The 27,392-nt window shown below is 38.5% G+C and overlaps 1 protein-coding gene across 1 annotated transcript in view; it reads right to left on the bottom strand.

Annotated features, from left to right (window-relative positions):
- Mast2 (microtubule associated serine/threonine kinase 2) overlaps window positions 1-27,392 on the bottom strand; it is a 129,962-nt gene that overhangs the window by 55,853 nt on the left and 46,717 nt on the right. Inside the window, 1 exon segment of the mRNA XM_048443944.3 lies at window positions 11,408-11,439. Within this exon segment, the coding sequence (XP_048299901.3) occupies window positions 11,408-11,439 (32 nt within the window).

Here is a 27,392-nt window from a genome sequence, read left to right as displayed (position 1 = left end):
AAAACCTAACCCACACAAAGGTACTTGTTACAGTCTCAGTGCTTGAAAGGCTGATACAGAAAAATCATGAGTTTAAAGCCAGTCTGGACTACTAAGCAAGCTACTGTCCTGAACAGTAAAATAAATTATAAGCATACCTAAATTTTGACAAATGCAACCTATTTTCCCTTCATATGTAAGCTATGATTCATTAGGCCTGATAATAAACTACTCTATGTTAGTTATCCTGCAAAATAATGCTAAGTTTTTAAACCTTTTTTCTTGAGCCATCTCATTAAGTTGCTCAAGCTGGTCTCTACCTTGTGGTGTTCTTGAGTTTACCATAGAGCTAGAATTATGAGAGTCCATCACGATACTTGGCAGTCTTAAATCTTATCACATAATGTGAGGTTTAGTCATCTTAACAACTATGTTATCAGGATTATAAAAAAAATCTGTAAAAACCTAACCTAATTTTCATTTTGTTCCTAATTACTACTCTGCAAATTAATTATACAATGGGCTGTAGTCTACAAAGGATTGTTTGAAAAAAAAGAATACACTTTTAATCCCAAAACAGGGGAAGCTGAGGCAGGTGATCTCTGTGAGTTTGAGGCTAGCCTGGACTACTGAGTAAATTCCAGGAAGCCAGGGCTATGTGGAAAATTCCTATCTAAGAGGAAGGAAGGAAGGAAGGAAGGAAAGAAAGGAGGGAAGGAGGGAGGGAGGGAGGGAGGGAGGGAGGGAGGGAGGGAGAAAGGAAGGAAGGAAGGAAGGAAGGAAGGAAGGAAGGAAGGAAGGAAGGAAGGAAGGAAGGAAGGAAGGAAGGAAGGGTTAATAAACTACTTATTAGCTCCTTCATCAGGACCATTTTTCAAATTTACCTCTAAAACAGATACAAGACTCTCAATAGAGTGCACTAGTCCAAAAATCTTAATTGTTGAGCACTTATATTTTTGAAAGTTTACAAACGCCATTTAAAAATTCATGCTCAGCAAACAAGTCATATTTACTTTAATTACTACTTCAGTTGATTGATTATGCTTCTTTTTTACTCTAGTCTCTGTCTGATAAATCCCGTTTGTTTTATTTTGTATTTTGTTGTTGTTGTTTTCTTCTTCAAAGTATATGAAAATATTTGAATACTTGGAATTCATGAGTGCTATTTTCTTGGAACTAGTGAATTAGTAATTCAATCAATGAACATGCTAAGGGTCTCAACCCACAGAAAGTCACTGTGAGCACCAATATACAGGAAGAAAGTATGATCCTTCCACTCTGGGATTTAAGGCACAGCTCAAGACATACTGAGGAGACATGGGCAGTAGGATTCTTTTCTTGTCCATGATTTAATCAACAATTTTCTCAATACTTCTTTACCAAATAAACCTGAGGAGATCTTGAGGAAATCACCCTGAAAATAGAATCCTCCTCCTCATTTCTCAGCTGTGTAATCTTTACCTAATAGTTTCTGTCTTAGGCAAAAGAGAAAGAGAATTTAAAGGCTCTGCAAGGGAGGCCTGCAGATAGGAACTGACAGGCCAAGGGCAGAAATGTATCCCTCCACACCACAAGGCAATGGAGAAATGCTTTTCATCCACCCCCTCTTTCTTTCTCATATTCTTAAGGTTTTTACTTTCATCTTTGACAAAAGCTTTAAAAACTTGCTTTCAAGGCAAAGGGAAAACTAGGTTTACTGTTCACACAGCTTCCCCAAGCACCTAGGAATGCCTAAAATTGAAAACACCACAGGTCCCTCCAATGACCATTCTTTTGACCTTGAATGGATAAAGTCAGTTCCACCCTCTTCCTAACGGACATTTCCAAGGCAGAGTCTTCATCCAAGCAAATGAAGAAGTTACTTGACATTAGCTATTTTTCTTACATCTGCCTGTTTTGAGTCAGAGACCCCAACCTCCTTACTGAATCCGCAGGCACGGTGCTCCCAGTCTCTCTCTCCTCCGTTTCATCATTCTCCTGACTACTCAAGATCTGCTCTCACACTGGAATCTCAGCAGACACTTCTCTCACATAAGGGGCGTTTTAGCCAGTGAAAACACAGAAAGATTCCCAAACTCATGGGTAACATTAAGGCATTTTTCTCAAAAAACAAACAAAAAAAAGTAATAAGCATAGCAGTCAGAATCCCCTCACAAAAACTAAGAGCCCAAGAGAGGGAAAAGTTCCAGATCTTAAATGAATCAGCTGTCCTCTCATCTTCCTGACATCATTCACACTCAGCCTGCAGCAAATCAGAGACCCAGAGAGCACCTTGTTCCCTCACAGTCACAAGCACCCTCCCCCACAAATCAGCTGTACCCTCAGTCTTGGCAGCAACAAAGGCTCTGGCAGAAATTATACATACCAACTTGAAAACTCGCACTGTGTCAGAAATACTATTAACCCAGGAGCCGTGGGGCAGGATACAAACAGCTGTTGCAGGGAGCAGGGGATTGGATGAAAGCCTCTTACAGATCCCAAATTGGTAAATTAATAGGCTAAGAATAAATAGGTATTTCTGCAACATTATTCATTCTCAAACCCAGGCCTGGTGGAAGATTAACAGGACTTTAATTTTAAGACTCCAAGCACAGTCATTCAAATTCTAAACTGACCAATTTAAATAACCTACATCCATAAATTTTTGGCATCAATTTTATTTAATTTCGATTATTCTCTTATCACTTCAGTAACCTATGGTGAGAAATGTAGTAAGAAAATCTAAGAAAGTAAGTCCAGAGGAGCCAGGCATGGTAATATCTAGACCTGGGAAGTGGAGGCAGAAAGATCAGATTCACGGTCATCTTTACCTACACAGCAAAATAAGACATACTTCATAATAATACAAACAATTGTAAGCCCAGAAACTAATGAAATTTGATCCAATAACCACCACAGAAACCATTTACATGAAAGACATGTAAGACTTTCATGTAAACTACTTAAGTTTGGTTTTCCATCTGTAAAATGAAGATAATTAAGGTACCCAATATAGATGGATAATATGTAAAACAGAAAAGTGCACAGCAGAGAAAAAGAACTGTGGAGATGTTGGCTACTATTATACATCTTATTATTTTAAAGGAGAGGCATCCAAGTAATAGAAATCATCTGAGAAAAATAGCCTGACCTGTAGAAAGATAAGCAATCAAAAGAAACTCTAAGTAAGAGGTATGTATCATCCCTTGCTGCAGAAGACCAGTCAACTGTGACAGGCTCTTAACCATCTACACAGCATAGTATAACCGTTTTCAACTCCCAGCACCCACAAGGCAGCTCCCAACTGTCTGTAATTCCAGTTGCAGTGAATCTGATCTGACACTCTCACACAAATATGAAGACAAAACACCAATGCACATAAATTAGAAATAAAGGTTAAAAAAAACCCAGTAACTGTAGAATGGGCATGGGTTCACGAGGGTCCGTGGAAGAAAACACAGGGCACATTAGGGATGACTTTAGCCTTTCCAGGTGCAGACCTCACCTCCCCTTTGCCAAGGGCCTTTGTTATTGTTCTCCACCTTACACATTTAGCAAGTTGATTTACATATCCCCAAAACATCCTAACTAAGCTTCCAAAAGGGACAATGCAAATGCAAATTTTCTGTTAAGGAATATCATAGTGTGCCTGATTTTACCCAACTAAGTTTTGCATAAGTTTTGTTGTCTAGGGAAATTCTCAGACAAGATTCACATACGTTAAACAAAAGATGCTTAAGACAAAGGGCAGATTAAGACTACAAGATAACATTCAGGAGCCAGTTGTGTAGTTCTCCCTACAAGTAATGATATATATATATATAAAAAATCAGTATTAACTAAAAGGGCAGCTCCTTCCCCAGAGATGCTCAAGACCACACCTATCTACGGGGTATTTAAACAGGTCTTTCCTCTTAAGGAAAGACCATGTGGTTCTCTGGTCTCTCTCGTCTACTCTCTGGGATCCTGAAAAACTTCCAGGAATATTTTACTTATTAAATCTGGACTTTTAACTCTCTGCCAGACTAGATCAACTACTGGCCCAGTAAGTTGCCATTTCCAAGTTATTAACTTAGAGGCTCAGGGCCTTTGTGTGTGGGGGTGGGTGGGGGAGGTACCTTGCTAAAGACATGGTCATGCCAGGACCCCGACACATAACCTGCCTCTGTTCTGTGGAATCCCTTCTATAGATGTCCTGCTCAAGGATACGTCTCACACACACTGATATAATTATGCTTGTCTGCCCTGTCACCTGGGTACCCTGACCCTTTAAAAGACAAGCTTCACTCACTCCCAGTCTCCCCCTTCCCACTGAGGCAAGCTGATCTTGCACCTCCTTCTCTACTTTTCTCTCTCTGTCCATTCTTCTTCTGAAGAGGCAACCTCTACCTTCTCCCCCCCCCTTTCCTCTTTTTTCTGTTCCTCTATCTCTCTCTCCCCCATACTGCCTTACCTTTATTCCCTCCCAATGCCCACTAAATACTCTACACCCAAGCTCTCTCCACATGGCATATCTGTCTGTGTCCCATCCAACGTGTCCTCTCCCGCACCCAGAGCAGAACATGCCAGGGTCACTGGAACCATAAATCTTTCATTGGTTTGGTTTGCTGGGTCAGTGGAAAAACCTTATATTGAGGGACGGACGTTTTGTTTTTTGTGTTGTTTTGTTTTTCGAGACAGGGTTTCTCTGTAGCTTTGGAGCCTGTCTTGGAACTAGCTCTTATAGACCTGGTTGGCCTCGAACTCACAGAGATACACCTGCCTCTGCCTCCCGAGTGCTGATATTAAAGGCGTGCACCACCACTGCCCGGCACAAAAATCTTTCAGGTAGGTTAAAACCTAAGTATAGGTACTTCCCAGGCAATACCCATACTCATAAAAGCCCTATAAAATATGTATTATTAATATTCTCATTATTTCAAACAACAATCCAAATCCAAACAAGAGAATAAGCCATATTGGTAAGCTCAAAATCAACCTCTTCTCAATTTTTGTGCTTAGTTATCTTATTATGAATTTTATTAGCCCAAAATATCCCTATCTTGAGCTATATTGCTGAACCAAAACACTCCGACACTAGAAACAATGGTAGAAATTTCTGAAAACAATAGCAAATGGATTTTTCTCTAGACTACTTTGCAATAATAACCACGAAAATCGACACATGAAATTTCTTAAAAAATACTGAAGATGGACTGGGCGGTGGTGGCGCGCACCTTTAACCCCAGCACTTGGGAGGCAGAGGCAGGTGGATCTTTGCAAGTTTGTGGCCAGCCTGGTCTACAAGAGTTAGCTAGTTCCAAGACAGGCTTCAAAACTACAGAGAAACCCTGACTCGGAAAAAAACAAAACCAAAACAAAAATACTGAAAATGAAAAATATTATTAATAATTTTAAGAATGTGAAGTTATATCTTATGTCCTTTATCTAACATCAAAGAAGATACTACTACTACTACTTTTACCTCCAGAGGTTAATACATTACCAGACAGAATAGACAGGCAGTGGTGGCGCACGCCTTTAGTCCCAGCACTAGGGAGGCAGAGGCAGGCAGATCTCTGTGAGTTCGAGGCCAGCCTGGTCTACAAGAGCTAGTTTCAGGACAGGCTCCAAAGCCAGAGAAACCCTGTCTCAAGAAATCAAAGAATCAAAAAAACAAACAAACAAAAAACTCACATTACCAGACAGAATAAGTTTATTGGCATCAAAGTGCATGTACTAATATCCCTGTGCCTTTGCCAGCATTGGGAGGGCCTAACACTTTGCTGGACTAACTACAGGCCTCAATAGGAGGTAGTACAGCAAATGAAATGTCCAACTTTGCCTATTCATCCACAGAAATATTTGTAGCCTGTGTTATCACACAAGTTAGGTGGAAAAGGCCTGTGAGATACATAATTTACTTTATAGATCTGCTAAATACTACAAATACAAACTAAGCTCCTTAAAAATAAAAAATGAAGCTAGGGGCTGGAAAGATGGTTCATTGGTTTAGAACTTCCAGAGGTCCTGAGTTCAATTCCCAGCAACCACATGGTGGCTCACAACCATCTGTAATGAGATCAGATTCCTTCTTCGGGTGTATATATAAAGTACGTGAATAAATAATTTTTTTAAAAAATGACATTTTAGGTTTGTTTCCTCTGTAATAATTATATTCATCACAATTTATAAATCAGATACATCAATCACTATCTCCAGGAAAAGCTATTCTATAAACACTGCTCTCAATTCTTGGCTTGGTTTTATTGTTTTGTTTTGTTTTTCCCTTTTTCTTTCAATCTTTTCTGTATGTGTGGGGGGGGGGGATTGTTTGTTTCAACACATGGTTTTTCTATGTAGTCCTGACTATCCTGCAACTTGTCCTATAGATCAAGGTAACCTTAAACTAAGAGATCCACCTACCTCTGCCTCCTGAGTGCTAGGATTAAATGTAAGTGCCACCACTACCCAGGTGTTTCGACTTTATATAGCATTAAGCAATTTAATTCATCTGTTAACTGTATCCTCTTAATGAATTTTTATCAGAACATTCACATTTGAAAACTGTCAGTAAAATAGTCAGAATTATTTCAAATCTCTGTTATCTACAGAGACACTCTTTCAACAGGGATGCCTCTTTGAAAGCTAAAGAATAAATTAGTAGCCAGTCTGTATTCTTATCCCAGCCCATGGCAAAGGAGTCAGCAGGTATTTGAAACTATTGACATGTCAAAGAATAGAGTCTTTGGCACAGGCTTCGGGCAGTATCACTAGGACAACTGGAGAACTTCCAGACCATTCCAGTGGACTGAGTCAGAATTTCCAGAACTCTTTTTAGTAGAGAAGCAGACTGCTAACATTTCAACCAGTAAAATGAAAGTTAATATACAGGACTGAATAAGTTGAGAAGGCAAGACTATAGTTACTTGTTAGACATATCCATTTAAATTTCATTTTCTAATATATAAAAGAAGCCTATTATCTTTCTCCTCAGGCTATTTATAATCCTTCAGTTTGTAGCCTCCACGCCTGTGTATGAAACACCGATAAATCACTTCTCATTCTCTTTGGCCCTCCTCCAACGAGAAAGACTTGCTAAGTCTCATCACTTTTAAAAGCAATATACTTATCTGAATAGGAATAATAAATGTCTCCTCTTTTTTTAACACTAGATTATAACTAAAAAAAAGTTTTGCAACTGAGCATTTGCCTATAATGTCCATAATTAAAATGCCTATAATATATTTGAAAATGATACTAATTCAATCAGGTTTAACCAGACACTTTTAAGAAGTACAGATAATTTTGTATGGCAGTTAAAATCTTATCTTCCCTGGAAAACTGGCCTAGTATTTAGCTCATAGGGTTAAATCCTATGGAAAATATAGAAGATCTATTCCTGAAATGCCCAGGGTTTGTAAGATATCTGAGAACTCGAAGGGAGGCAAAACCACCAATTCAATGGAGAATTTCTCAGATGTGGCTTCCTAACCTCAAAGTACAAATAATGTAAGCTTTCAAATTTTCATGAGATTTATTTAAAGTAAAAACTTTACTTATATTCATTTATGTGTATGTGCTTTTCTACCTGCGTACACGTGCATGCACGTGCCCTCGGAGGCCAGAAGTGTCAGGTCCTCTGAAAGTGCAAGAAATTGGACACCAAAAGATCACATAATCCAATAAAAAAAAAAATGGAGTAAAGACCTAAACAGAGAACTCTCAACAGAGGAATCAAAAATGGCTGAAAGACACTTAAGGAAATGTTCAACATCCTTAGTCATCACAGAAATGCAAATCAAAACAACTCTGAGATTCCATCTTATACCTGTAAGAATGGCCAAGATCAAAAACATTGATGACAACCTATGCGGGAGAGGTTGTGGGGAAAGGGGAACACTTCTGCATTTCTGGTGGGAATGCAAGCTGGTACAACCCCTTTGGATGTCAGTGTGGCAATTTCTCAGAAAATTAGGAAACAACCTTCCTCAAGACCCAGTAATACCACTTTTGGGGTGTGTGTGTGTGTGTGTATATATATACACACACACACACACACACACATACATACATATATGGTATATATAGGGCACACACACACACACACACATATATATAGGGTTGAAGGGGAGGGTTGAGGCAGGGGGGAGCAGAGGAAAATATAGAGCCCAATAAAAATCAATTAAAAATAAAACGAAATGGGCTAATTTAAAATATAAGAGCTAGCTAGAAACACGCCTGAACCAAATAGTGTTGTAATTAATATAGCTTGGTGTGATTATTTGGGTCGGGGTGGCCAAAAAACAAAAGAACAGTCTCTGTCAACACTTTCTGGCCCTTCATAAATATGGTATTACATACATGCAGGCAAAACACTTATATACATAAAATAAAGTCTTTAAAAAGAAATACGGCCTTGAGAGAGAATTTTTCTTAACCCAAGATGCTTAGTAACAATTTTAAAAATTATACATCTCAAAACAAAATCATAATTAATGAAGCAGGTGTCATTACCTTCTTTTCAAAGATAAGGAACAAAGATTTAATAAAAATGAAATGATCTAAGTTTACAAAGTCTATTCTGTGATACAGTCAAGACTGAATCCCAGTTCTGAATTCCAGTCAGAATTCCTTTACATTAAACTCTAATGAGTTTTTATAAAAAACAGTTTTTAAAAAATTGAGGAAACAACTTAATCACAAGGGTATTAACACAAGTAAAATACTTAAATAATAATAACAAAATTACCTGTTTCATACTTTAAAAGAAACAAGTGGATGGGGGACAGTGGGGGTAAGTAACAGATAGGGGCAGACTAAGCACACTCGCTCACATTACCCACAGGTGGCAAAAAGAAGTCCTTGAAATAGCCCGAGAAGGTGAATAAGGAAGACAAGGTTTTCAAGTGAAAACAAAGAAGAGCAGAAGACATTTGAGGAGCTAAAAGCCAAAGTCATGGGAAAAGACCCCTAGGTCACAAATAGAATTAAGAAATCTGGCAAAAAGTAAGTTGTTCCTTGTGATGGTGACTCTCTTCCACTCCTATTTATACATAAACATTCTCTGCCACTAACATCTTTTACCACCTACAGATAGAATGAAGGGTTGTCATGGAGCCTGCTTTATGTTAATAAACTTTTGCTTAAAAATAAAAATAAAAAAAAAATCAGCCAGGCGGTGGTGGCGCATGCCTTTAATTCCAGCACTTGGGAGGCAGAGGCAGGAGGATCTCTGTGAGTTCGAGGCCAGTCTGGTCTACAAGAGCTAGTTCCAGGATAGGCTCCAAAGCTACTGAGAAACCTTGCCTCAATAAACAAACAAACAAATAAATAAATAAATATCACAAAGTAGCTAATTTCTATAGCTACCATTTCAGCTACTACCACCTCAGCTGTAAATTTAAAGCAAATTCAATATGGAATTCTGCCATAGCCTGGACTGAAACACATCTTTGTTGTACTGTGACTTCTGTATCACCTTGAATTAAACCAATTCATTTAAAAAGCAAGGGGAAAGGCATATGGTGTGTGTGTGTGTGGAGAGAGAGAGAGGGAGAGAGAGAGGAACTGAGGGAGGGAGGAAGGAAGGGAGGGAGGGAGGGGAGGGAAAGGGAGAGAGAGAGAGAGAGAGAGAGAGAGAGAGAGAGAGAGAGAGAGAGAGAGGAGAGATTTTATTTTATTGAGACAGGGTTCTCTATAGCTTTGGAGCTTGTCCTGGAACTAGCTCTTGTAGACCAGGCTGGCCTCGAACTCACAGAGATCCACCTGCCTCTGCCTCCCTAGAGCTGGGATTAAAGGCATTTCCCACCACTGCCAGGTGAGGCAGCAACATTTAAAGGTCAGCAAACAATTCAAAAGGTAAAGAAAGGCATTTGCCATAGACCCTGATAACCTGAGTTTAAGTCTCAGAATCCACATGATGTAGAGAATGAGTTCCTGCTAGTTATCTTCTGATTGTACATGTTATAGTATAAGCAGATTCATTCACAAATATACCAAATTCCTTTTGTATACTTAAAAACAAGCAATACCACGGTATCCACCTCATATACAATAGCTCATGTTTCCATAAGAAAATGTTTCAAAGCCATTGTTTATCATAGTTCTACTCCTTTAATAGTTACCAAAATTGTATGTGCACGTGTGTGTGCTCTCACGGGTGTGTATGTACAGGCATGCATGTTTGTGTAACTGTGAACACACAGATGTCTTTGTTTATTACTGTACATGATCAGCTAGCCAGTCCTTACTTTTCTAGGAATTCTCTTACCTTCACCTCCCATCTCCCCAGAAGAGCACTGATGTATGTATGTAGGTAGGTAGGTAGGTAGGTAGGTAGGTAGGTAGGTATATGTATGTCTGTACCAATCCCAGTTTTAGGTGTATTTGGGGGATTTGACACCAGGTTTTCACGCCTGTACAGTAAGCACACACTAAGACATATCCTCAGCCTGGTGTTTTCCAAATTTTGACCCTTACTCAATTATAGTGGATGTTGGTATGAGTGTAAATTACATAAAGTTGAATCAAATAACAAATGATGAAATTCTAATTCAGTAAATTCACATTCTACCTTTCCTTCCTCCGTATCACCGGAGGGAGAACCTCATGCATGAGCCTTGTCTAAGCTAAATACATTCTACTGCCACTGAGTTAGTTCTCCAAAAACCAAATTGTGCTTTTAAATACACATTCCAAATTCTAACTGCCAAATCAGCAATGAATCACCAAAATTCTTAAGAAAAAAGTACCAAACAAAACATAAAAAATTAAAATCTAAGGACAAAAACTATTTTCCAATTTTCACTAACCATAAATACAGAATAAAATAAAGAGAACGAGAACCTTTACTCCAACTTTTCAGAACCTTTACTCCAACTTTACTCCAACTGGCAACCTTTACTCCAACTTTTCAGAAGAACCATTCCCCTCACCACAGTCATGATGTGGAATATGGACCAAAGAATTTCAGATTTAACACCCCAAAATTAGAACATAATTGGGATGGATACATGACAGACAGCACTTCTATCAAATTGTTACGTAAAATTTGGGCCAGAGAAAGGAACTTGGAACAAGGAGATTACTGAAGAAAAGTCTCTGACCTAATGAGAATCATAAGCAGAAAACAAAAATAATTTTTTAAAGTGGAAATAAATGTTTTGCCTGCATATATGTCTATTACCACACGTATGCCTGAGTGTGCCCGTTGCCCATGGAGCTCAGAAAAGGGTATCAGATCCATTGGAACTGGAGTTATGGGTAGCTGTAAGTCACTATGTGAGTGCTGGGAACTAAACACAGGTACTCTGCTCTAAACCAGTCAGCCATCTATCTTTCCAGCACCCAGAAAACAAGACTCTTGAATGAGATTTCTACAATAAATAGTAACAATAGGTTCTTAAGACAGTTCCCAATCAGGAGATGATCACAAACAAAATCATAATGCCAAGGGTCATCTACTTACAAGCTGCCTCTCCTTGGAAGGCTCAATTCTTTCTGAAAAACAAAACACATAAAACAAATTAGACAAAAAAAGGCGCCTATTTGAATCCTATGAACCTACCTAAATGGCCTAAGAAATAATTGGCATTATCTTAATAATAGCACACTTAAATGTTTCTATGCAGTAGTCTCTTCCTTTGCCTCTAAAATTTGATGAAAGTTGGGCATGGTGGTGCAAACCTTTAACTTCAACATTCAGAAGGCTGAGACATGCAGATCTCTAAATTCCAAGCAAGTCTGATCTATATATTTATTTCTAGGACAGCCAGGGATACACAAGGTTCTGATCATTAACTTATCCATATCAGAAATACTCCTTTATTACCAATATGTTTTACGTTCAGAAGAGATTTTACTGTTATGCTAAAATACAAATAGCAATAGATGACAACAATATATAACACACAAATGTGAGCTTAAAAATTTCAAAGGCGCAGGGCAGTGGTGGTATACGCGGTTAATCCCAGCACTCAGGAGGCAGAGGCAGGCGAATCTCTGTAAATTCGAGGACAACCTGGTCTACAAGAGCTAGTTCCAGGACAGGCTCCAAAGCTACAGAGAAACCCTGTCTCGAAAAACAAAAAACATACAAACAAACAAACAAAATTTCAAAGGCTCTGTTTCAACTTAATTGCTAATACTTAAAATGTGTTGCTTTGAAAGTGTACATTAAATAATTTGATTGTTAAAATCTATCTTTATTAGATAAAACACCCCAACTTTCTTTTTATTACTCATTTCCCATACAATACATTATTCAAAAATGTTATAATTATTTATTTTATGTCTTAATTACTATCAATTGCCATATTCTTTGGTTTTTGTAATTTTTCATATTAATTGCTTTCAAATAAGCTTTTGCAAAAAGTTTATATAGTAGGCACGAAAACTAAAAGAGTAATAAAATGTTAATTAAACAACGGTCAATATGAGCTCTTCATTCTTTCCTCTTAAAAGGAAAATCTCATAGATTGATTATAATATGTTTCCTACTAAACACAACCACCGTCCTAGTGTGGATTCTAGGGACTCTTTGTACCAGTCATTAATTGGTGATAAATTACAAAGGATTCATGTCATTAACATCAAGAATATAAAACAAGAAAGTAGTATGCTTTAAAATGTTTTAGTCAAACATTATAATACATAAAATACAAAACAAATATGATTATACAGAGAGATAGTTTAGTAAAGTACTTAGCATGCAAGCATAAGAATCTAACTTCCCCAGAGACAATATAAAAAGCCAGATGATCAATAATTTATTATTAAGAGATCTGGTTATCTCAGCCTCAGTACTATAGACAGATCTCTGGGGCTTGCTGGTCTGCCAGCTTTATCTAATAGGGGAGTCCAGTTCTTAGTGAGAGAACCTACCCCAAAAACAAGGTGGATCATTCTGAAAAGTGACATCTCCATGTTGAAGCTCACTCTCATCCACATATGAAACCATATACATCTAACTTAAAACATGTGAAGTAAAAACTATGTGTTTGTAATACATAAAAAGGCACCTATATTAAGGATAATTCTAGTTAAGGTTTTATACACCCTTAGAGTAAGAACTGGGACTCCTATAACTTGCTTTCAATGTTTAAAGTCCTAGCTCTTTCCAGTCCTCTTTTCAAAAATCCTCCCTAAAACTCAACTTTTCTCCAATAGAGTGTAACTGGGCATATAAACCATACTCTAGGGCAGGCCCCATGCCCAGGAGTAGTCAGCTAACACAAAACTCCACTTTTTTTTTTTTTTTGTCTTATTGTTTTCTGTCTTCTTCTGTTTTGATTCTCCAGTTTGCCTTTTTGGTTTTTTTTTGTTTTTTGTTTTTGAGAGAGAAAATGAGAACATGAGGTTGCCTAAGTAGGGAAGGGGGAGAATCTGGAAGAAAATAGAGAAAGGGAAAGAATATAATTAAAATATATTGCATTAAAAATGTTTAAATAAAAAAATTAAACTGTTTAAAAAAAACTTCTCCCTATCCCCTGCTAGTCCAAGAATGGAATCTAGAATCTTGTACATGCTAGTAAGTGGCATATCACGAAACTATTTCCTCACCCTGAATTTTACTTTTGATTTCAAGCAGGGTCTCATTAAATTGTCTCTGCTAAACTTGAACCCACTCTGTGACATAGGCAGGCTTCAGATTTGCAATCCTCTGCCTCAATCTTCAAAATAGCTAGATTATAGACTTGAGTCATTAGAAGTAACTAGAAGTATCTAGAACTATATTTCATTTGTTATATTTGTTTTGTTTTGTTTTTGTTTTTGGAAACAGGGTTTCTCTGTGTAGCTTTGGAGCCTGTCGTGGAACTTGCTCTGTAGACCAGAGCTAGAATCGAACTCACACAGATCCACCTGCCTCTGTCTCCTGAAAGCTGGGATTAAAAGTGTACACCACCACTGCCCAGCCTCATTTGTTATATTTATGTGTATTATCATTCATTATTATCTAATGTATTATTATATTATCTAGCATGGGGGGGCAGTCAAGACAGGGTTTCTCTATAATAGCCCTAGCTGTCCTGGAACTCACTTTGTAGACCAGACAGGCCTCGAACTCACAGAGATCCACTTGCCTCTGAGTACTGGGATTAAAGGTGTGCATCACTACCATCCAGCGAACATTCTTATAGTTATCTAGGATACACCTCCAAAACATTTCTTGTACTAGGTAAAGGGATGCAGATTTATAATCCCAGCACTGGAAATGTACAGGCAAGAGGATTAGAGTTCAAAGTCATACTGAGATACATAGTAAATCTGAGGTCAACCTGGGCTATATCAGAACCTGTCTAAAAAAGGAAAAATGTTTCCTAGAAATATCATTCACTCAGATATGGAAGTGCTAAGTCATAAAGAATCAGATATTTGGGCTGGAGAGATGGCTCTAATTATGAGAAAATGTCTTTTCTTTACAAATTACCCAGTTAGCAGTCTACAAGAGTTAGTTCCAGGACAGTCAAGGATGTTTCTGTGCTGCAAAAAGAAAGGGATTAAAGGTGTGCATTTCTATGTAAACGATTTTCTTTAAAGTTATTGCAATTTTCTTCCAAAAGTTGGGAATCACAGTTATTTGTTTCATTGGTTTGTTTTGAGACACAGCCTCCCTTAAGTAGCCCTGGATGGCTTCAAACTCACATAAATACCTAGCGCAAGGATCAAAGGTTTGTGTGCCACCACCATTCTCATCAACTCTACAAATCAGCATCTTTACAATATTGCTATCTTTACCATTATACACAATACATCTTTACTTCTATGTCTCTCAAAACATTTTATAGTTTTTTTTATAATGGGCATGATTCTTTGTAAAGATTATTTTTTATATCAGGGGAATCCTATTGTTAGTAATGATGACATACCTTCTATGTGTTTTTCTAACTGGCTACTGCTACTGCTACTGTTAGTATATTAGAATACTATTTTTGACCTCATGTGTGGTAACTTTCCTCAGCTATTTATTTTGAAACCAGTCCTGCCTCAAATTCATTACATAGATGAGGCTGGCCATAAACTCTTGATCTTCTTGCCTCCACCTTCCGAGTGTTGGCATTACAGACTTGTGCCAACATGCCTGTCCTAAACTCCCCATTTTCTTTCTGAGAAAGAATGTCATGTATCCCAGACTGATTTCAAAGTCACTTTATAGCTAAGACACCTTGGACATCTTGGACACTTTCTGATTACAGGCATGGGAAATCATGTCTAGTTTATATGTACTTGGATTCTAGCTTATGCCACATCCATGACTGGTAGGAGGTTCTTCTGTTTGTGTGTTGCTTTCATTTGGCTGAATAAAGAGACTGCCTTCGCCTTTTGATAGGGCAGCCATTAGGTGAGTGGAGTAGACAGAACAGAATGCTGGGAAGAAGGGAAGTGTGGCAGACGCCATGAATCTCTGGCCTGAGATGGACGTAGGTTAGAATCTTGCCGGTAAGCCCCAGTCATGTGGTGATTCTCAGATTTAATAGAAATGGGTTAATCAAGATGTGAGAGTTAGCCAATAAGAGGCTAGAGCTAATGGGCCAGGTAGTAATTTAATTAACAGAATTTTGGTGTGGTTATTTCAAGGGTTAAGATAGCTGGGCAGAGGGATGTGCTCCACTCCTTCTCTGCTTCCTCTTACTACACATGACTCAAAGGTATTCTACCAACTGAGCTATATATATTTAACCACAACCTAAACATTTTATTTTCATAACTTTCAGTTAACTCCTCTGGCATTTCCAGCAAACAGCTACCTCAATGCATCTATTAGAATTTTGTTCTATTTTACTCAGTATTTATGCAATTTTTTCACTTACACGGTCTTGAACTTTTAAAACTGAGTAACAATGGTAAGAAATGATATTCTTTACTTCAGTTTGTGCTTATTCACACATTCAGCAAATGTAGCTTTGCACTTGGCCTATATAGTATGGCCAACTGATTATGGCCCCTTCTTTTGGGAATATATTTACTATATTGCTTCTTCCAAAAAACCTGGTAATAAAAGTTCATAGGATAAAAGCAGCTTGTACTTGTTGATTTTTTAGAGAACTTTTAGGTAGCTTAATTTATTTCACAAAATATGAGTACTTACTTAACTAGGTACACAATTACCTTTGGTATGCTTAGGCACACAAACCTAAATCTTGCTTTGAAAGTTTTATTTCTTTGAATAACTAAACAAACTAAACTACTGATTTTCAAACACTGTTTCAAAATGTATCAGTGCAGTCTTCTAGAAAATAACATTAAGATAGATAGATAGAAAGAAAGAAAGAAAGAAAGAAAGAAAGAGAGAAAGAAAGAAAGAAAGAAAGAGGGAGGAAGGGAGGGAGGGAGGGAGAATATAGCTATTTAGCTATTAAAAACAAAGCAAAAATACCCTCCAACTATGTAATCTGACAGATTGGTAATTTTTTTTTTTTTGTCACTACACAAAAATAGAATCAAAAGAAAGGGCTTCAATAAACAAAGTAGCAGATCCTGGAGAATGCCTTAGTCAGTAGAGAAAAAAAAAAAAGAGGCTTGATTTAACACACAATAGGCCAAACAAACAACCCTAAAATCCACCACCAGAGGAATAGGATTCTATTTGTGAATCCCAGCATCAAAAGAGAATACATAGATATTAGGAAACACAAGCAGGCATGCTTGCGGGATCAATCATTCTTCACTAGCAGTTACACTTGCATATGCACCACTACTTATAGGGTCTTCTAAATACTTCTTAAATTAAGTTTTCAAAATTGTCCTCAGATATCAACTGACAAATCACCAAATGAACTGCTGTAGGAGACAATGGAACCCACAGTGGTGCACAATGATTTTTGAACTGGACAACTGCTGAAGAACTCAGTGGGTGTTCCTCTCGGCTTTTAAGTGTTTTTAATATAAAAATATTAATAAGAGGCACAATCCTGAGGCTGGAAAGATGAACCAGTGGTTAAGAACACTTACTGGTCCATCACAGGACTGGAATTTGGATCCTAGCACTCCATCTGGTGGTTCATAAATGCCTATAACTCCAGTTTGGAGGGATCTGATGCTTCCACCACCACACAATGTCACACATGCACACACACACACACACACTCTCTCTCTCTTAATAAAAAAGTATAATCATAACTAAAATACCATTTTTTTCCAATCCTATCCTACACATATTTTCTGAACATACTAAAGAAATCAAACTGAAATAATTCACAGGAATTAAGAGGACTTAATGTGCTTTTAGGGGGGTGGAGAGATGGCTTTACAAATGTCAAATAAGCCAAACTAATATTGTTTTCCACAACTAGGTCATCATAAGTTGGTTAACTAGCTATGATTTATACTGCAACCATCATTGTGTCAATTCTCAAAAAAAACATTAGTGATGAGCTTTGTTCTTTACAAATAAGAACAGGGTAAAATGATCTGATTTACAGCATATGATAAACATCACCAAATTTGAAAGAATTTGACAAGTTACTTCAATCCTAAAGGTATTCATTAAAATTCAAAGTTGTCTGCCAATCTCTGTATTTCCTCTCATTCTTAAATACCTTATTTGTCTTTCAAATATTTTCCAAATATTTAGGAACTAAGGAAACAGAGAACGGATAGACATAGATATAGACAGGCAGGCATTAATTGATGACATATGCAAAGTAAAGGTTTATAAAAGTTCTTAATATTTTATACAGAATCAAATGTTACACACACACATATGACTTCATCATGGGGTAGAGACAAGCATAATGATCAGAAGCAGAATGTTTACATATCTAATACTTAAAATTAGGTTTGTATCCTACATAGGTTTGATTTAATTGATTCACTCATTATATAATTCAATGCAAGTAAGCCCAAGCAGCATTTTTCTACCAAAAGTAATAATAGCTAAGCAAGGTATAGTAATACTCCCTGTAATTCCAGCTATTTAGGAGGCTTGAGAAAAGAGGATCACTAAAGCTCAAAGTTGGGAGACCAACCTGAGCAACACAGCAAGACCCCATTTCAAAACAAAACGAACAAAAAGAAAATAGAGTAACAAGGTCTTAACAAAAATTCTCTAATCTTAAGTATATATGACAGAATAAAGAATTTACTGACATTCCCTACCCCATGTACTGAATATAATTGCAACAATCTGATACATCTTCAAAAGGCACTAATAGCATTTTTTAAGGCTTTCTTTGACTCACCTGTAACCCTCTCCTTCTCAGAATACTGGAATCATCCATACCAAAAAACAGACACAAAAGAAAAAAAATGCCACTCCCCAGAGCCCAACAACTAGTGCCTTATTACTGCTGGGTAAAGAGGTACAGTGCACTCAGCACAGCAAATTATGCCCAGTAACCCACCACATTGCTAACCCAGCCAGCATCATGACACAATTATCAGCTAATACTAAAAAATACAGAAAGCTCTCATTAAATCAAAGCAGAAACAGAGAAAATACTTGTCATTTGCTTTTCTTTTCCATACATAGCTTCCTTTGTTTGAAATTATCTTAAAAACCAAGAAAAGAACAAAGATCCCAGAAAAAGAAATTCCCGTCTTTGCTTTCCAGACTTCACTGCTCATTAAAAAGGTTTGGCAAACAAAACAAAAGTCTCCACCTACAGCTACTAAGCTTATAAAAATCCGTGTCATGTCTTCCTTCCCGAAAATAAAACCGATCCACATCCATTTCTTAAGGTAAACAATTCTTCAGGAAAAAACAAAACAAAACATGTTATTCTGCTGCTTGTTTTCAGGCTCAAACTCATACAAAACCAGTTATTGTTTTGGCTAAGTCGGCAAAATTCCTTTCATCCTTTGTATAGACAAAGCAAATGTCAGATTCTTTCGATACTGTCACAGGCTCTTTTGTTTCTTTATCGCTAGATACGCAGATCTTCCTTTGGACAGTCCCGGAGCCTTTCTCCACCCCCAGAGAAGCTGGATCATTGCTAAGGTTGGTCTCACTGCTCTTTTATGTCATTGTGAGGAAAGTACACGTGTTGTGAGTTCTGAGCACGGATGAATTCATTCATCTATTCATCGCTGACAGTGCTGCCACAGCAAATGCTCCCCATTCCTCCAGATGTCTAAAAGAACACAGCAAGCAAAAGCTTAGCTCACCCAAGCTATAATAAGCTCAGAATTCTCTCTTTGGTCATTGCCTGCCATACTTAAAGTAGGACCTCAGCCAAGTTTAAGGATATCTACTCCTTAACTCAAGTATCAAAACACAGTTTTTTAAGATTTCAAGAGCAAAAAGGTTAGCTCTTATGATGGGATTTTGTCATTTAAATATTCACAATGTTTAAATTTTAGCATTTTAGGAATGGTTAAAATCTTAGTAAACACTGGAAAACTGAAGTTGGTAATTTTTCTAATAAATCACAGGAAAATTTGTGAAAGTAGGACTACATAATCAATACGATTAGTATACTATCTCCTAATTTTCAACCACTGTCCTTCAAACACACTGCAAAAATTATTCAAGAAATTAACCCAAATTTTCTATTTTGACAGAGAAAGAAAGGTATGTACAGGACACCTAAATCAGCCTTTTATATTCTCTAATTAGTAAACACAGCAATAGCTATAGGGCAGATTCAGCATGTATCCCACAAGGAAGAAAAGGTCCCCTCCTATAGCTATAACAGCTGCAACCAAGCCTGGGGCTTAAAAAGAAGTTCTATTTAAAAGATCTTTTTCTGATCCTCTGATAAAATGACTACAGGAACAAGAGTTAGCCTCACTGCTGAAAATAGTACAGAAAAAAGGTTGCATCTCTCTTTCATTTATCAGAAAAATTTAAATCCGTTACCACAACCAGTATAGCTGTTCATTTTAAAAGCTAAATAAATCCAATCTCCTCTTTCCACCGTCTGCTTTAAACAACTAGATTGTATCTGTGGGAAAAACAAACAAGACATGAGCAGAAAGTTGATTTGCATATGGTATGCAATATGGTATATTACTATTTGCAAAAATAGACCTTTAAAGCCATAGAATCTATCAAAATAACTTTACTAGCCAAAACATATATGAACAGAAATCAAGGAGGAATAATATCTAATTCATTCAAATCCAATTTGTAAAAATATCTTTAAAGTATTTATGGTAAGCTGTTCAGATCAAAGATTCAAAACTCCTGCTCATTTACTAAAGGGATGGAAAAGACTATAATGACCCATTACTAACAAACTTTTGAGTATATTTGAGAAAAGTTCAAATCCACAGTGAGGCCAAAGAGAAATAAGTAGTGACCAAAAACAAATTCTGTATCAAATAACAAAACGAAGTGTACAGCGGTTAAGAGGAGTCAGTTCATTAAATTGGGAAAGCAGCAAAAAGACTTCCAAGGAAAATGTCATTGGGTTACTGAAATCAATATTATAGAAATACCAGTGTTTGCTTACAACAGGACTTCATACCTAAAGCATGTGCAGAACTGAAAACCTTTCAACTGAGAATGGAGGCACAAATTTTCCCCATCTGCTCTCAGAAGGCAGAGTTTGAGGAGGGTAAGTCTACAGAGAGTTAGAAGCAAACCAGGACCACACTAAAACAAAACAAGGGCTGGAGAGATGGCTCAGAGGTTAAGAGCGCTGCCTGCTCTTCCAAAGGTCCTGAGTTCAATTCCTAGCAACCACATGGCAGCTCACAACCATCTGTAATGAGGTCTGGTGCCCTCTTCTGGCTTGCAGGCAAACACACAGACAGAATATTGTGTATATAATAAATAAATAAATTTTTTTTTTAAAAAAAGCAACTTCAACTCAGCACTATCTAAAAAGACTAAATAACAGATGTTTAGAATCTCCATCTGAAAGCCCCAAAGCAGACTCCACCCTCAGCACCCCAACAGCATCTCTCCTGAAGTAGCCCTCTATAAACTCTACCCAAGGCCAGGCTGGGGTGGTACACACCTTTAATCCCAGCACTAGGGAAGCAGAGGCCAGCCTGGTCTACAGCACAAATTCCAAGACAGGCTCCAAAGCTACAGAGAAACCCTGTCCCAAAAAACAAAACAAAACAAAACAAAACAAACAAAAAGAAAAACCCACAAAACTCTACTTCAAAGAAAGCCTGCCAAAGTCAGCCCCTCCTTGGGGCTGCTCAAGACCATACCTATAGACTCCTTAGGACCTGGTAGCCATATTTGCCATGTGATATCTCTTGTATCCTCCTGAGGATTACCAAGGAGTGCTTTGCTCAGATAAAACCTGGCTTATTGTTTCGGTTTAATTGGAGGTATCGAATTCCCATTAACCAGGGATTCAATGGCTCCTTTCTTTGGTATTCAGAACCCCTATTTTAATTCCACAAATCCTGGCATGCCCCGAGACGCCTGCCCAAGATCCCCGGGCGGCGGGCTCGCAGAGCAGCTGCAAGCCCAGCAGAGACTGCTGCCAGAGCGGTGCCGATTCCCAGCGGTGGCTCATCCGGAGCAGGTTGGTCCTGCCATGAGGCCTGGAGAGCCACCCAAGCAGGCAGGTGAGCAGGCGGAGGGTAAAAGGCTTACAAGACACAGTAAATAGACATAAAGCTGAACATTTATTACTTAAAGGAGAGAGAGAGAGAGAGAGAGAGAGAGAGAGAGAGAGAGAGAGAGAGAGGTGTGCACATGCCAAGAGAAAACAGAAAGAGACTTAAGATGGCAACGAGAGGTCAGAGGTCGCTGGGAGTGGGCGTGGCTTGTCCCTTAAAGGGACCAGAGATCAAAGGAATAACACCTATAACCTACAAAAGAATGGATTTTTATCTCCATCCCTTACTGAAACTTAGTCTTCAAATCAGAAAGAACAATATATTGTTTCTGAAAATTCTCCTTCAAATACTTTCTGATTAAGCAGGAATACAATCACTTACCTTATAAGATGGTTGGAAAGGGTCATTGAAATGATAAATGTCAAATTTTTGAAAGGAAAGTTCTGAGACTTATATTTATGTATGTGTGCCTGTATGATTTATATGCACATTTATGCAGGTACCCACAAGGGCCAGAGGTGTCAAATACCCTGTAATTAGTTACAGGTGTTTGTGAGCTATCATATGGGTACTGGAAACCAAATCCAAATCTTCATCAGCAGAACAGTTAAGTACTTTTAACCAATTAGCAATCTCTCCAGCTCCTTTTTGTTGTTGTTGTTGTTAACATTTGTTTATTTGAGGAGGAGGAATATGCATGCAGTTGTCTGAATAGGTTATCTCCTATACCATATAGGTTCTAGGGATTAAACTCAGAACACTGTTAGGCTTGACAGCAAGCACCTCTACTTACTGAGTCATCTCATTGGTGCTTCTTTAGTAGCAGTACCTGACGGGACAAAGTGTACATTCTTCCCAAAATTTCCTTTCACAATTTGGATTCTTTACAACATAACATTTTATTAAAACTTATTTTATTAAACTTTGCAACCTCCTAATAAATATTCAGTATTAACATAGTATTTGCATTTAAAATATTTATAGTATTTGCTGATTCAACTGCAGAAAACTGAAGATGAGTTGTTAGAGAAGAAGAAACCCAAGACTGAATGCTATGAAAAAAAGAAAAAAAACATGGTCAATAGTAAAACAAGCTTCATAAAGGCCCACTGCCAAAGAAGATCCCCTGAATGTACAGTTTTCGGGATGGTATCTTTTTAATAGTAGTTTAGGGCAAGGGTTCATGGGTAGCAGGAGCCAAAGTCCAGAAAGAGTAGGCTGCACAGTGAGTATAAGATAGGAAAATTGAGAGGAAAGAGAAACATCTAGACAGCTTCCACTGAATTTTAATTATTAATTTATTATTTTATGTGTATGAGTATTTTGTCTGCATGTAGTATGTGCCCTACTTGCAATGTAGAAAGATTAAAAAGAATCCAGATACTGGGGTTAATTAATTAATTAATTAATAAGAGACAGATACTGGGGTTCAACCTGAAGGGCAGAAAAGCAAAATAGTTAGTCACTGGTTCTCACCTCTACCTCAGTTCAAAACAGCAAATTCTGCCTCCAGGAATCCTCAAAATGAGACTGTCTGAGAGCTGTCTCCTCCTGTTTTATATTCCTCTCTAGGGCTGGGAATAAAGGCGTGCACCACTACTTCCTGATTTCTATGGCAAACTAGTGTGACTACTGGATTAAAGGTGTGTGTCACCACTGCCTAGTCTGTAAGGCTGACCAGTGGAGTTGTTTTACTCTCTAATCTTCAGGCAAGTTTTATTTATTAAAATACAAATGAAATATCACAACACTGCAAGCGTGGTGATAGAGAGGCTAGAAGACATTGATGGATTCTCTAAAACCGGAGTTGGAGCTGCAAACCATGATGTGGAAACAGAACTCAGGTCCTCTGGAAGAAGAGTCAGTAATAACCCATTTCTCCAGCCCTTCCACTGAACTCTTCCTACCTTCACAACCAAACAAATAAATGTTGGGTAGAAACGATAAGATCCAGAGCATGAACAGAGACAAGAGGAGGAATATTTAAACAAGTACAATTTTAATCTCACAGTAAAGGAGCCAAAGCTTCCAAATCATAACAATTTGTTCTGTGAAATAAGAAAATTATCAGATAGCACAAGAATATTGGAGGTTGAAAATAACTAAGAGAACTGGAAGGCAAAAAGAAAAACAAGAAGATTCAGGTTAGTCAGGTAGTGGTGCCACATGCCTTTAATCCCAGCCCTCAGGAGGCAGAGCCAGGCAGATCTCTGAGTTTGAGGCCAGGCTGGTCTACAGAGTGAGTTCCAGGACAGCCAGGCCTACACAGAGAAACCCTGTCTGAAAAAAATTCTTAAGAAAAGGAAGAAAGGACGGAAGAAAAAAAGAAAACAGAATGACAACGATTAATAGTTAAAAACAAATACTGAAATCTTAACATTTATCAAGATTTTATAGAACATAGTAACTCATATCTCCCTACAACAGAAGGAGCCCATTAAAGAAACTAGAACTGATTAAAACTACAGAGGGCAAGTGATGTGTGGTACCCAGCTCCAACTAATATATCTACAATGTAACTTCTACATCTAAAGATTATTGCTTAATTATTTTAATCTAAAGATTAAAGCATTATTGCTTAAGAGCAGGTAAAAAGTCTGTGAAAAAAAACAAGTCTGCTGTAAGATTTTGTCTTCTAGAAATGTCAGAAAAGCTAAGCCCATGAAGCATTATCAACATTTCTGACAAAACAAGGATGACATCAACAGGCATGCTAACATGAAAGGGAGAAATCACACGTATCCCACCCATAGACAAACAACTAAGAACACAAAGAGTAGAAGAAACAGTTTTCTCGGGCTGGAGAGATGGCTCAGAGGTTAAGAGCACTGACTGCTCTTCCAGAGGTACTGAGTTCAATTCCCAGCGGCCACACGATGGCTCACAACCATCTATGATGAGATATAGTGTCCTCTTCTGATATGTAGGTGTACATGCAGGCAGATACTGTATACATAATAAATAAATAAATCTAAAAAAAAAGGAAAGAAACCGTTTTCTCTAGGAAAGAGCTCCCAAATTGGCTATGCAATACCACGTGTCAGCCCTGAAATCATGTAACAAGTAACATTACACAAACTGAGCAAGTTGTATTCACGTACTTAGGAAAAAACACACACACATACACACCACAGGGAGGTGTTAAGACAAGGAAATAGAGGCCATAAATTTGAAAGAGCCAGGAGGGAACATGGGAAGAAATGGAGGGAAGAAGGGAAGGGGGAAATTTTATAATTATACTTTAATCTCAAAACATTAAAAAAAAAACTTGAAGGACCAACAATCTTCTCCCATTTGGTTTAACAGGCCTTAGTAAGACCGAGATAACAGTGTTGCCAGAAAAATTTACAAGATATACTGACCAAAATATGAAGCAGAAGATTTATCATAATGTGTAAAGAAAAAGAGTAAATCAGCTATGAAGTCTATACTTAGAGGGAAGTACAGATTAAAGGTCAGGAAGAAAGAAGAATCTACAGAGACGCTCATGTGGGGAAGTACTATACTTTAGAATAATTAAAAGAGGAAAACTAAGCATGGTGGTGCACATTTGAAATCCTACAAAACTCAGGAGGTGGAGGCAAAAAGACCAGAAGTTCAAGACTACTCTAAGGTACACAGTGAGATTTCTTTTATACATCCAGATACAAATAAACTAAGTCACATGTAAAAGGCCAAGAATTAATTTTTCAATCAAGTATAAATTCAGAAAAAGAAAAGCAATAAAACTATAACAATAAAAACCCACAAAATAAGCGGTGGCTGCCTGGAATACCCAGACTTACCAACTCAGCTGCCAACCATGCTGTCCACCCCAACATCTATTCCATCTACAAATTGCTAGAGTGCACAGAAGACACAGTCCTGTGAAACCAGACCTAGAAGTGTGTCATCGCCAAAGATAGCCATAAGTGGAGATAGTGGTAGCCACCAGCACCCTCCACAACACCATGGAGCAGCTCCAAGGAGCCTAAAAGACCCCTGGAGGCTCCAAGGCGAGACAAAGAGGAAGAGAAGACGGTCCTGGTGGTGGTTGAGTCTGCAGAAATTGCAGTGTCTCTGGAACAACTATGTAAGGGTAGGCCTTACAGGCAGATGCTTTTTAAAAAGTGGACTCATGGAATTAGAAAGACACACAGTGTAACAGAGCCACGCACACAGGGGAGTGTGGCAAAATCACAGACCTTCAACAAATGGCATGGGAGCAATATGAGAGCATGGACACAGCAGACAAAGAACATGACATTAATGAATAGAGCCAGTTGTAGGCCCTCGGGCCGGCCTGAAGAATAGAGCTGTCATTGCTGATCTTCAGGTTGGGAGAAGGAAAGCGAGGTACTGCAGGCTACTAGCACAACAGTCATGCTTAGTGAGCCTTCAGGTGACTGGCATCAAAAGCAAGGAGGTGTGCATATTTATACTCCAGTTTGCAATGTCACCTCAACAAACAAATACACAAAGGAGAGGTGGGAAAGATGGAAAACGGAGCAATATACGCAGTGGAAAGAGGTAGAATTAGGCAGTAATGGGTGTGAGAGATGCAATGAATGGGGGAGCATCTTGATACTGAGTAGGGCTGGCAGGGTGGTGTGCAACAACCTGGAGATAGCTGAAGATCTGCCCCCAGACACACCTCATTCTGGTTCAGACCAACAACAGAATGTCCAAGATGGAGAACAGTCCATTTTCTATACTGGACCTCCTGAAAGTCCTCCACAGTCAGTGCTGCCCCAGAAACTATGTTGGTGCCCATGATCCATGCTACATCAAGGGGACACACTACCATCTGTGGTCCTTGCTGCCACCACAGACCATTTGATACCCAAGGACTATGTGGATGTCTACGGTCTATGCTGCTGCCAGAGGCCATGCTGATATCCGTGGTCCATGCTGCTACTCAGGGTCATGTTGGTGTCCATGGTCCTGCTACAGCTGTGTTAATGTCCATGGCCCATGTTAACACAGATGACGGGGATCCATGGTAATCCATGCTGCCACCTGAAGCCATATTGATGTCCAAGGGCTATTCTACTGGGATCATGCTGATGTCTGTGGCTTGTGTTGCTACCAAGGGCCCTGATGAAGTCCATGGTTTGCATTACCACGGAAAGCCATTTGATAGGGGAGTTCAGCCAATCATATTCTGTTTTTGGGGCGTGCCGCCCTCAGGCAAAAGCCTGCCTATAAACCTTGCAAATGCGCTCCACTAGCTCTCTTTTCGCCTGGCTCCTGTGTCTGGACGGATCGGTTGGATTCTGGTGTAAGCTGTTGTAAGTCTTACTTCTGTTTATTAAAGCTATATATTTTGTATCAAGATAGTCTGGGGACTTTTCTTTACCAATCGCCCTGCAGCTTCATCTGGCGCCCAAACGTGGGCCTTTTTCCCCCTGGTGGCGCGGGCCTAGCGGCCTGAGCGCACACCGCACCTGGGGTCTAGCGAGTTCCTAGCCGCATTTGCGGGGCCGCACAACTAACTTCCTTGGCTTTTGCTACCCCCATTGGGCACTGTCTTCCCCCAGCACTCGATCTGTGAATTTAACCTCTGGATTTGAGAGTATATATTTTAGAATTTGCTTTCCGGGTCAGTGCCATTGCCACGTGGATTCAGGTGTGCCCCCGCAGCTTACTGGCAGACAAGGGTCATTACAGGTAAGATTTTTCTTTTCAGTTGAAAACAAATAAATAAATACAATTTCTTTTGATTGAACATGTCAGAAAATATTACTATCCAAAAATTCAATGGCCTTTTTAATTGCGCCATGGAGGATATCCTCCATGAGGTTTCTGATATTCCTCTTAGTTGGTTATTTCTGGAACTTGTCGCTTTTCTGGTGTTTGGATATGTTATAAGAATGATGCAGTCCTTCAAGATTGAATCAGCAATGCTGAGGGCAGAGATTAAAACCTTAAGGACAATTCAGACTGACACCAACCTCCTCAAAAAAGAGTTTGGAGTTTTCAAGGAAGAGACTAGATCTTTGTCTGAT

Source organism: Myodes glareolus, chromosome 3 (genome assembly GCF_982192425.1).
Source record: "Myodes glareolus chromosome 3, mMyoGla1.1, whole genome shotgun sequence".
In the NCBI taxonomy this organism is placed as follows: domain Eukaryota; kingdom Metazoa; phylum Chordata; class Mammalia; order Rodentia; family Cricetidae; genus Myodes; species Myodes glareolus.
The sequence above is the reverse complement of the archived record's forward strand: the minus strand, read 5'-3'. Positions and strand labels throughout refer to the sequence as shown.